The sequence below is a fragment of the Bufo bufo genome, chromosome 3 (genome assembly GCF_905171765.1).
Source record: "Bufo bufo chromosome 3, aBufBuf1.1, whole genome shotgun sequence".
Lineage (NCBI taxonomy): Eukaryota > Metazoa > Chordata > Amphibia > Anura > Bufonidae > Bufo > Bufo bufo.
In genome coordinates, this window is record NC_053391.1 from 694,534,782 (window position 1) to 694,547,358 (window position 12,577).

Consider the following 12,577-nt stretch of genomic DNA (forward strand, 5'->3'; position numbering starts at 1 on the left):
TATATAGTGTACTGTCCTCTGTAGTATATGTATACTGTCCTCTGTAGTGTATATATATATACAGTATACTGTCCTCTGTAGTATATGTATACTGTACTCTGTAGTATATATACAGTATACTGTCCTCTTCAGTGTTAATTACTTTACACAGTTTAGTGTCATCTGCGAAAATTTATATTTTACTCTGCAAGCCTTCTACAAGATCATTAAATATATTGAAGAGAATAGGGCCCAGTATGGCCCCTGAGGTTCCCCACTAGTGACAGTGACCCCTCCAGTACTGACCCCTGAGGTACCCCACTAGTGACAGTGACTCCTGAGGTACCCCACTAGTGACAGTGACCCCTCCAGTACTGACCCCTGAGGTACTCCGCTAGTGACAGTGACCCAATCTGAGTGTGTACCGTTAATAACCACCCTCTGTTTTCTATCCCTCAGCCAGTTACTTACCCACACACAGATGTTTTCTCCCAGTCCGAGCATTCTCATTTTATATACTAACTAGTGTTGACCGAGCACAATGGAAGTCAATGGAAGAACCCAAGCATTAACCGCCTCCGAACCGCCTAACGCAGGATCGCGTTCCGGAGGCGGTCACGCATATATACGCGTCATCTCGCGATACGCGAGATTTCCTGTGAACGCGCGCACGTTCACAGGATCGGAAGGTAAGCGAGTGGATCTGCAGCCTGCCATCGGCGATCGTTCGCTGGCAGGCTGGAGATGTGATTTTTTTTAACCCCTAACAGGTATATTAGACGCTGTTTTGATAACAGCGTCTAATATACCTGCTACCTGGTCCTCTGGTGGTCCCTTTTGCTTGGATCGACCACCAGAGGACACAGACAGCTCAGTAAAGTAGCACCAAACACCACTACACTACACCACCACCCCCGTCACTTATTAACCCCTTATTCACCCCCTGATCACCCCATATAGACTCCCTGAGCACCCCCCTGTCATTGATCACCCCCCTGTAAGGCTCCATTCAGACGTCCGTATGTTTTTTACGGACACGTGGATCGGATCCGCAAAACACATACGGACGTCTGAATGGAGCCTTACAGGGGGGTGATCACCCCATATGGACTCCTTGATCACCCCCCTGTCATTGATCACCCCCCTGTAAGGCTCCATTCAGACATTTTTTGGCCCAAGTTAGCGGAAATTTTTTATTTATTTTTTTCTTAGTCTCATATTCCATTAACTTGTGTCAAAAAATAAAATCTCACATGAACTCACCATACCCCTCACGGTATCCAAATGCGTACATTTTTTTAGACATTTATATTCCAGACTTCTTCTCACGCTTTAGGGCCCCTAAAATGCCAGGGCAGTATAAATACCCCACATGTGACCCCATTTCGGAAAGAAGACACCCCAAGGTATTCCGTGAGGGGCATATTGAGTCCATGAAAGATTGAAATTTTTGTCCCAAGTTAGCGGAAAGGGAGACCTTGGGAGAAAAAACTAAAAAAAAATCAATTTCCGCTAACTTGTGCCAAATAAATAAAATTTCTATGAACTCTCCATGCCCCTCATTGAATACCTTGGGGTGTCTTCTTTCCAAAATGGGGTCACATGTGGGGTATTTATACTGCCCTGGCATTTTAGGGGCCCTAAAGCGTGAGAAGAAGTCTGGGATCCAAATGTCTAAAAATGCCCTCCTAAAAGGAATTTGGGACCCTTTGCGCATCTAGGCTGCAAAAAAGTGTCACACATCTGGTATCGCCGTACTCAGGAGAAGTTGGGCAATGTGTTTTGGGGTGTCATTTTACATATACCCATGCTGGGTGAGAGAAATATCTCTGTCAAATGCCAACTTTGTATAAAAAAAAATGGGAAAAGTTGTCTTTTGCCGAGATATTTATCTCACCCAGCATGGGTATATGTAAAATGACACCACAAAACACATTGCCCAACTTCTCCTGAGTACGGCGATACCAGATGTGTGACACTTTTTTGCAGCCTAGGTGGGCAAAGGGGCCCATATTCCAAAGAGCACCTTTAGGATTTCACAGGGCATTTTTTACACATTTTGATTTCAAACTACTTACCAAACATTAGGGCCCCTAGAATGCCAGGGCAGTATAACTACCCCACAAGTGACCCCAAGGTATTTCATGATGGGCATAGTGAGTTCATGGAAGTTTTTATTTTTTGTCACAAGTTAGTGGAATGTGAGACTTTGTAAGAAAAAAAAAAAAAAATCATAATTTTCCGCTAACTTGTGACAAAAAATAAAAAAATTCTAGAAACTCGCCATGCCCCTCAGCGAATACCTTAGGGTGTCTACTTTCCGAAATGGGGTCACTTGTGGGGTGTTTGTACTGTCTGGGCATTGTAGAACCTCAGGAAACATGACAGGTGCTCAGAAAGTCAGAGCTGCTTCAAAAAGCGGAAATTCACATTTTTGTACCATAGTTTGTAAACGCTATAACTTTTACCCAAACCATTTTTTTCTTCTTTTTTTTTTCATCAAAGACATGTAGAACAATAAATTTAGAGAAAAATTTATATATGGATGTCGTTTTTTTTGAAAAATTTTACAAGTGAAAAATGTCAATTTTTTTTTGCAAAAATTTTGTTAAATTTCTATTAATAACAAAAAAAAGTAAAAATGTCAGCAGCAATGAAATACCACCAAATGAAAGCTCTATTAGTGAGAAGAAAAGGAGGTAAAATTCATTTGGGTGGTAAGTTGCATGACCGAGCAATAAACGGTGAAAGTAGTGTAGGTCAGAAGTGTAAAAAGTGGCCTGGTCTTTCAGGGTGTTTAAGCACTGGGGGCTGAGGTGGTTAAAGGGGTTCTGTCACCCCCCTACAGTCATTTTTCATTTTTTGGCTACTTAAAATCCTTATACTGCGATATATATATATATATATTACACACACACACACACACACACACACAGACGCCCCCTCCTCATGTTGATTGACAGGGCCAGTGAGCGCTCTCCTCCTCCTCTGGCTGGCTCTGACTGCGTTCTAAATCTCGCGCCTGCGCCGTACCGCTCTTCAGTCGGCGCAGGCGCACTGAGAGGAGGACGCTCGCTCGGCCACTCCTTCCTCAGTGCGCCTGCGCCGATGACGTCACATCTACACCCGGCGCAGACGCACTGAGGAAGGAGCGGCCGAGCGAGCGTCGTCCTATCAGTGCGCCTGCGCCGACGGAAAACCAGTACGGCCAAGACGCGAGATTTAAAAACGCAGACAGGGCCAGCCAGAGGACGAGAGCGTTCGCTGGCCCTGTCAATCAACATGAGAAGGGGGCGTCTTTGTGAAAGGAGGATGCGGCTGCTACCAGTAAGTAACCGCCCTACTTGCTGGTAGAGAGGTCATTTACATATTATAAAAGTCCGTTTTTTGAAGAAACTACTGAACGAAAAAGAGTAAGAGCCCTATATATTGATAATTTTCAGTATAAAGATTTTAAGTAGCCAAAAAATGAAAAAAGACTGTAGGGGGGTGACAGAAGCCCTTTAAACCAGGCAGCCCCTGCTCTGAAGAGGGGAGGGCGTCTGGTTCATAGGAAAAGGTCAGAAATTGATGGAAACACCACTGAAATGGTTCAGGAACAGCATGGGGAGGATGTCTGGATGCATCTTGGACTCCCAGGTCGCTGCCGGGAACGATGTTGTCAGAGTAGTACGCCACTTTTACAGACTGACACTAATACGCACCAAACCGAAGATGAAATCTATTTTAGAGGAAAAATTGTTCGGAAACATTCTTTCCTGTGTATTTACTTGTATATAAAGTGCAAGTTCTGCCAAAATTACAAGGAAGAGGCACTCCGATACAACCTGTATATCACATAAAGGAGGGCCTCATACACATTGTGGTACAATAGTTCAGGTGGTGGGACTCCTACACTTATAAAGCCTATGCACTAAGGGAAAGGGCTGCCAAAAATTACAAGGAAGAGGCACTCCGATACAACCTGTATATCACATAAAGGAGGGCCTCATACACATTGTGGTACAATAGTTCAGGTGGTGGGACTCCTACACTCATAAAGCCTATGCACTAAGGGAAAGGGCTGCCAAAAATTACAAGGAACCGGCGCTACAATACACCCTTTATTACACATAAAGGAGGGCATCATACACAGCCTTGGAAAATTATGATTGATGGCCTGCTGGTGACCCTCAAAAACATTAGGGGCGAGGGCCTGCTTCTGATCTGAGCATTGAAAAATTAGGGGTGAGGGCCTGCTGCCGAGCTGACCCTCTACAACATTATGAGCGAGGGCAGACTAATAATCATGTTGATATGATGGAGGAGGAGGATGAGGAAAGGGAGATTGAACCATATACCCTTTTTAGTGGTGGAAGGGGTGCAGGGAATACAGAGTATTCAGAACATTATAAACAACACATTTAGAGTTCCTTTATGTTCAGCCGCTTTCCTCTGGTGGAGTAGAGAAGTCATGGTCAATCCAGGCCTTGTTCATTTTTATAAGAGTGAACCTGTCAGCATTTTCAGTTGACAGGCGGATGCTCTTATCAGTTATAATGGCACCAGCAGCACTAAATACCCGCTCAGACAAAACGCTGGCGGCAGGGCAGGCCAGCACCTCCAAGGCGTAGAGCGCCAGTTCGCACCACGTGTTCAGCTTGGACACCCAGTAGTTGTAAGGCACAGAGGGATCATTGAGGACGCTGACACGGTCTGCTACGAACTCTTTCACCATCTTCCAAAACTTTCCCTCCTTGTGACACTAGGCCGCGCATCAGGGTGAGGGTGCTGGCGGGGTGTCATGAAACTGTCCCAGGCCTTGGAGAGTGTTGCTCTGCCTCTGTTGGAACTGCTGTGTGTTCCCCTCGTCTTCCCACCTCGGTTGCCCAAGGAACAGGCAAGACTTCGCTGTCGTCATCAGAAGGATGACTTTCAATCTCCTCCTCTTCTGCCCATCAACGCTGAACAGATGGAATTAAACTTCCATGGGTACTACCCTCTGTAGCGGAGGCAACGTCTCCTGCTCCTCCTCATCATCCAATTTGCGCTGAGAAGACGAACGGAGGGTGGTCTGGCTATCACTCTGTGTAATGTCTTCCCCCCATTTCCACCTCTTCCACAGGCAAAGCGTCGTCCTTCATTGTGAGCAGCGAGCGTTTGAGTAGACACAGAAGTGGGATGGTTACGCTGATAATAGCGTTATCGCCGCTCACCATCTGTGTCGATTCCACAAAGTTTCTTAACACCTCACAGAGGTCAGACATCCATGCCCACTCCTCGCTTGTGAAGAGCGGAAGCTGACGACCATGCTGCAGCTGGTATTCCACTACTGCCCTCGGCTGCTCACAAAGCCTGGCCAACGTTGACAGACCGGCTGAAGCTGTCGATGACTTGCGGAAATGGGCACACACGCGGCGCACCTTCACCAGTAGCTCAGGCAAATTGGGGTAGGTTTTTTATAGAAATCGCTGAACCACTAGGTTGAACACGTGGGCTAGGCATGGGATGTGTATCAGCTTGCCGAGCTCCAAAGCCGCCACCAAGTTACGGCCATTGTCAGACACAACCATGCCTGGTTGTAGGTTGAGTGGCGAGAGCCACAGCTCGGTCTGGTCTCTTAGGCCCCTTTCACACGGGCGAGTATTCCGCGAGGATGCGATGAGTGAGTTGAACGCATTGCACCCGCACTGAATCCTGACCCATTCATTTCTATGGGGCTGTTCACATGAGCGGTGATTTTCATGCATCACTTGTGCGTCGCGTGAAAATTGCAGCATGCTCTATTTTGTGCGTTTTTCACGCAACGCAGGCCCCATAGAAGTGAATGGAGTTTGCGTGAAAATCGCAAGCATCCGCAAGCAGTTGCGGATGCGGTGCGATTTTCACGCACGGTTGCTAGGTGATGATCGGGATGGAGACCCGATCATTATTATTTTCCCTTATAACATGGATATAAGGGAAAATAATAGCATTCTGAATACAGAATGCAAAGTACAATAGGGCTGGAGGGGTTAAAAAAAAAAATATATTATTTAACTCCCCTTAATCCACTTGTTCGCGCAGCCCGGCATCTGTTCTGTCTTTAACTGTGAGCAATAGGACCTTTGATGACGTCACTGCGTTCATCACATGATCCATCACTATGGTGATGGATCATGTGACGGACCATGTGATGAACGCAGTGACATCATCAAAGGTCCTATTGCTCACAGTTAAAGACAGAACAGATGCCGGGCTGCGCGAACAAGTGGATTAAGGGGAGTTAAATAATATTATTTTTTTAACCCCTCCAGCCCTATTGTACTATGCAGTCTGTATTCAGAATGCTATTATTTTCCCTTATAACCATGTTATAAGGGAGAATAATACAATCTACAGAACACCGATCCCAAGCCCGAACTTCTGTGAAGAGGTTTGGGTACCAAACATGCGCGATTTTTCTCACGCGAGTGCAAAACGCATTACAATGTTTTGCACTCGCGATGAAAAAACGCGGTGGTTCCCGTAACGCACCCGCACCTTTTCCCGCAACGCCCGTCTGAAAGAGGCCTTATCCCCTGCCACAGCTCTGCGGCGGTGTGCTGTTTGTCACCTAAGCAGATCAGCTTCAGCGCGGCCTGTTACCGTTTCCCCACTGCAGTGCTACACTGCTTCCAGCTACCGACTGATGGCTGACTGGTGCTGCACGCGGATAATTCAGAGGTGGAAGTGAAGGAGAAGGAGGGGCTGCAGCCACTAATGTAGGTGGTGGCGGAAACCCTGATGGAAGTAGGGCCCGTAATCCTTGGCGTCGGTAGCACCTGTGCCATCCCAGGGTACGACTCACTCCCGGCCTCCACAATGTTCACCCACTGTGCCGTCAGGGAAATGTAGCATCCCTGGCCGAAAGCACTTTTCCGTGGTTAAGTGGACCTTCCCAGTAACTGCGTTGGTCAGGGCACATGTGATGTTACGGGGCACATGTTGGTGTAAGGCTGGGACTGCACACCGTGAAAAATAGTGGCGGCTGGGGACTGCGTAACACGGGACGGCCGCCGCCATCAGGCTGCGGAAGGCCTCAGTGTCCACAAGTCTATATGGCAACATTTTCAGGGCCAGTAATTTGGAAAGCTGCGCATTTAGTGCTATGGCCTGTGGGTGGGTGGCTGGGTATTTGCGCTTGCGTTCAAAGGCCTGGGCTATAGACATCTGTACGCTGCGCTGGGACACAGAAGTGGATGTGCTAGCTGATGGTGCTTGCGAAGGTCCAGGTGCAGGACTGGAGGCATCCGGGCCTGCGTCTTGGACAGGGGATTGGCTAGCACGTAACACCGGGGAAGAGGAGGCAGTGGTGTGACCCACAGATTGTGGACCCAGGTATTCGGCCCACCTATTAGGGTGCTTTGATGCCATGTGGCGGATCATGCGGTGGTGGTGAGGTTGCTAGTGTTCATGCCCAATTCTTTTGTCATCCGCACTTTCCTCAAAAAAGCGCCAGACTGCGGAACACCTACCTCTTGGCAAGGGAGATTGCCGCAAGGGGGTGCTCCGTGGAACAGTTGCGGGCCTGTTTGGTGTGGCCCACCTTCTCCCTTTTGCCACCCCACTGCCTCTTCCAGCCTGTTGTGGTGCTGCAGATCCCTCCCCCTCTGCACTGCTGTCCTCGCTTGGCTTGCCACCTTCCCAGGTTGGGTCAGTGATTTCATCGTCCACCACCTCCTCTTCCACTTCCTCACTCTGGTCATCCTCCTGACTTGTTGACTTAACAAGAACCTCAGTTATTGACAACTGTGTCTCATCCTCATCATCAACCTCTTGAGACACTAATTGCCATTGACTTATTGGCAACTGTGTGTCATCATCATCATCCACCTCGTTAAACACTAATTGCCGTTCCCCACCGTCATCTTCTTGTGACTGTGGATGCTCAAGAGTTTGGGAATCAGGGATCTCATGTCCCTCTTCAAGCGTGCTTGTCGAGAGGCCCAAATTAAGGAATGGCGATAAAAACAGCTCCTCGGAATATCCGAGTGTGGGATCATATATAACCTCCGATGACGCGTTCCGGCCAGCCAATCACCGTAATGCCAGTAACCAACATGGCTACGGCATTACAGTGATGGCGGTACTTACCTGCACGTGTATTAGCTGACAAACGTGCGGGGAGGAGACTCGCGCACACGCGGTGTTGGGCCGAGCATGCTAGTTAACACTAATACTAGCCTTTCATGCGGTACAGTGTCCAGATGCACGACATCCATTGATTCGCCGCTGTCAAGTCTAGAACTTACCTCCTCATAGAAACTGATTACATTAGTCTGACATGACCGATCCCTCACGAAGCCATGCTGATATGGCGTTATTTGCTTATTTCCGTTGAGATGCTCTAAGATAGCATCTCTCAGAAAACCTTCAAACAGTTTACCCACAACAGATGTTAGACTTACCGGCCTATAGTTTCCAGGCTCTGTTTTTGGACCCTTTTTGAATATTGGCACCACATTTGCCATGCGCCAATCCTGTGGGACATTCCCTGTCAGTATAGAGTCCTTACGTGACTTACTGAATCAGGTTTTTTCTGAGCTGGAAGCAAAATCTGCATTAGGGTCCATTCACACGTCCGTAGAATGTGTCCGCACCCATTTCGCAATTATCCGGAACAGGGTGCGGACCCGTTCATTCTCTATGGGCGCAGGAACAGATGCGGACAGCACACAGTGAGCTCTCTGCATCCTCATTGTTGGAGCGCGGCTCCGGAAAAAAATAGAACATGTCCTATTCTTGGCCATGGCCGGTGTATTGCGGATCCGCTATACACTACGGACGTGTGAATGGAGCCTTATCAAGTATTCTGGATTAGGGAAAGCTGGGTGACAACAGATGTACAGACAGTTAAAGCGCTGTGCAGCATGACCAGCAGGGGGTGCTGTCTGTCCTGTGTCAGGTAGATACTCTGCAGGGGGACTTACCTTCCTTGCTGATGACTGTGTCATTTGCTGGGAGCAGAATCTGCGGTGACTTCAAAGCTGCAATAAAGAAGAGGCGCTCATGTTACACGCCTGCGCGCTACACGTGTTATATACATACAGCTACATACTATGTGACATCCACACGCCGTATACTACAGCTATTCATCTATTACTGCTGACAACCTGCCTGTATATCGTGTGTGAGAGGTAGTCACAGCCCCGCCCCTGCTGATGACATCACAGATATAATGACATGAGATCCACACACCTTATACTACAGGAACATCTATTACTGCTGACAACCTGCCTGTATATCCTGTCTGAGAGGTAGTCACAGCCCCGCCCCCTGCTGATGACATCACTGATATAATGACATGTGATCAGACATGAGATCCGCACACCCTATACTATAGGAACATCTATTACTGCTGACAACCTGCCTGTATATCCTGTCTGAGAGGTAGTCACAGCCCCGCCCCCTGCTGATGACATCACTGATATAATGACATGTGATCAGACATGAGATCACACACCTTATACTACAGGAACATCTATTACTGCTGACAACCTGCCTGTATATCCTGTCTGAGAGGTTGTCACAGCCCCGCCCCCTGCTGATGACATCACTGATGCAGTATAATAATGTAATGTCCTAGCTGTCGGCTCCACTGCTCCCCCTGGTGTCCAGTCTGTGGTGGTGCAGGGCTCTGCAGACAGTTCTGTCACTCGCTCATTACCTGCTGCATTGTAAATCCTGTTTTGGGGGGACCATATGTACATTTTTTGGGGTGAGCCTTACCTGCTGCTATGTTGATGAGACAGTGGATCAGAAGGAGAGAGACTAGAGACAGGCAATGTGCCCTCCCCAGACCTGGAACAACAGAGGGCGACATTGAGCTTGTTCCCCAGCTTTACTATTACCTGGCCGCACAGTGGCCCTATAAGTCCCTGTCCGGGCCCCCCACCCCCTCTTTCTCTATCAGGGTCTGCCGATCCCTTCAAATGCAGCTGACTAGGCATAGCACATGATCCCTTGTACTCCAGTCACATCCAGAGCTGCATTGACCAGTCTGCCGGTCTCCTGTAACTGGCGAGCAGTGCATTGTGGGAGATCAGGCGGCTGTAACCTGCAGGAGGTCAACCAGGGAGATTGTTGGTGCTGCTCTGGATGTGACTGGAGTCTACGACATCACATACAATAAGTAAGTGGAAGCTTTGTGTGTGAATTGTGCCTGTGTGGACCCCCCTCCTGGGTCTCTCGGACCCCCGTGCCTCCTCTTTTATTCCAGCTGGAACATTCTGTGCAGATTGGTGACAGAATCGAAGCTACAGATACTGGGAGTGAGAGGCGCGGATGATGGTGGTAGTGGTGATGGTATATACATACATGGCTAGAGCAGTGACCTGAATCTAAGTCCTTGGGTGCGACTCTGATGGGAGTAGTTGTTATAGCGATAGGAGTTTCACTGCTCAGAACTGAGGAGCGGCTTAGACTGGGATCAGCAAACTACAACTCCCAGCAGGCACACTTACTCAGCTGTTTTTGTAACACAGGAGGATTCTGGGAGTTGTAGTTTCAGAAGAGCTGAAGGTTGCTGATGTCTTAGGGTCCATTCACACGTCCGCAGATCCGCAAAACACGAACACCGGCAATGTGCGTTCCGCATTTTGCGGACCGCACATCGCCGGCACTAATAGAATATGCCTATTCTTGTCCGCAATTGTCCCGGACAAGAATAGGACACGTTCTATTTTTTTCGGGAACGGAATTGCGGACCCGGAAGTGCGGATCCGCAATTCCGTATCCGGGCAGCACATAGAAATGAATGGGTCCGCAATTCCGGACGTGTGAATGGGGCCTTAGACTGCGGCGCCCCAATAACCCGATTCCTCAGCTGATTTTAATGGTCAGTTCACTCTGACGATGCGAAAATAGAAAATGATCCCAGTAAGGCCTCATGCACACGACCGTATGTATTTTGTGGTCCGCAAAACACGGATCTGCAAAAAATACGGATGACGTCCATGTGCGTTCCATATTTTGCAGAACAGATCAGCCGGCCCCTAATAGAACAGTCCTTGTCCGTAATGCGGACAATAATAGGACATGTTTTTTTTTTTTGAGGAACAGACATACGGAAACGGAATGCACACATTGAAAGGAATGGTTCTGCATAAGGTCCGCAAAGAAAATACTTTTGTGTGCATGAGCCTTAAAGGGGAAGCATTCCCTTACTGGGCTGCTGATCACCGTGGCGACAGGCTGACCTAAAACAGCGGCACAGCGTTCCCTCATCTACTAATGGGATTCAGGATCTGATCTCTCAGTCACACGTCAGTGTTTGGTCAGTGATTTCCATCAGTGATCGGAGCCTCCACACACATAAGATATAAGGGCTCATGCTCACGAATGTATTTTCTTTCCGTGTCCATTCTGGGTTTTTTTGCGGACAGTATGTGGAACCATTCATTTCAATGGGTCCGCAAAAAAAACGGAAGTGTGCATTCCGCTTCCGTATGTACATGTTTCTGTTCCAGAAAAGTATAGAACATGTCCTATTATTGTCAGCATTACGGACCAGGACTGTTCTACCAGGGACCAGCTGCTCCGTTCCGCTCCGTACATACGGTCGTGTGCATGAGCCCTAAGGGAAATATCGCCTCCTGTTCTGTGTTTAGAGCCGCACCTGGTTCTGGCTCAAAATCACTGACCAAACACTGACGTGTGAATGAGGCACCCCCCCCCCCCCCCCCCCCCCCCCAAATCATAATGGTGGAAGGACTGGATCCCTGACCTACCTGATCCCCTGAAGTAATAAAGTGAGGTCCCCTTTATAATCAATACCCCCCCACCCCAATAAAAAGGAATGGCGCCTCCTAGAGTCAGGGGTGAAGAGCAGAGCCGGGGTCTCACCTGGTGCCGAGCCGAGCCCCGTCCTCCCTGCCGGCAGCTGCATGACAGAGACTGAGCCCGACACTTTCACTCTGACATTTATAGCTGAGACCGGGAAAGCCCCAAGTACACCACCCCCGCACCACTGTGTGCACGGGAGAGGATTAGATACACCGCTCAGCAGGCAGTATCACACAGGAGAGGATTAGATACACAGCTCAGCAGACAGTATCACACAGGATAGGATTAGATACACAGCTCAGCAGACAGTATCACACAGGAGAGGATTAGATACACAGCTCAGCAGTCAGTATCACACAGGATAGGATTAGATACACAGCTCAGCAGACAGTATCACACAGGAGAGGATTAGATACACAGCTCAGCAGACTGTATCACACAGGATAGGATTAGATACACAGCTCAGCAGGCAGTATCACACAGGAGAGGATTAGATACACAGCTCAGCAGACAGTATCACACAGGATAGAATTAGATACACAGCTCAGCAGACAGTATCACACAGGATAGGATTAGATACACAGCTCAGCAGACAGTATCACACAGGATAGGATTAGATACAGCAGCTGAGCAGACAGTATCACACAGGAGAGGATTAGATACACAGCTCAGCAGGCAGTATCACACAGGATAGGATTAGATACACAGCTCAGCATACAGTATCACACAGGATAGGATTAGATACACAGCTCAGCAGACAGTATCACACAGGATAGGATTAGATACACGGCTCAGCAGACTGTATCACACAGGA

At 48.3% G+C, this 12,577-nt stretch overlaps 2 protein-coding genes across 3 annotated transcripts in view; both read right to left on the minus strand.

Annotated features, from left to right (window-relative positions):
• Positions 1-12,577, minus strand: part of LOC120996590 (transmembrane O-methyltransferase homolog) — a 372,830-nt gene that overhangs the window by 168,956 nt on the left and 191,297 nt on the right. The gene's annotated exons all lie outside the window — the stretch shown is intronic.
• LOC120996592 (interleukin-1 receptor type 2-like) overlaps positions 1-12,577 on the minus strand; it is a 40,861-nt gene that overhangs the window by 5,637 nt on the left and 22,647 nt on the right. The window contains exons 3-5 of one of the 2 annotated variants that reach the window (XM_040426623.1): positions 11,824-11,874; positions 9,709-9,780; positions 8,910-8,966 (exon numbers count right to left, since the gene is read on the minus strand). In XM_040426623.1, the coding sequence (XP_040282557.1) occupies positions 8,910-8,966; positions 9,709-9,780; positions 11,824-11,866 (172 nt within the window). In that variant the 5' untranslated portion in view covers positions 11,867-11,874. Of the gene's footprint in view, positions 1-8,909; positions 8,967-9,708; positions 9,781-11,823; positions 11,887-12,577 lie in introns of both variants that reach the window. The other variant, XM_040426624.1, reaches the window with a different exon arrangement.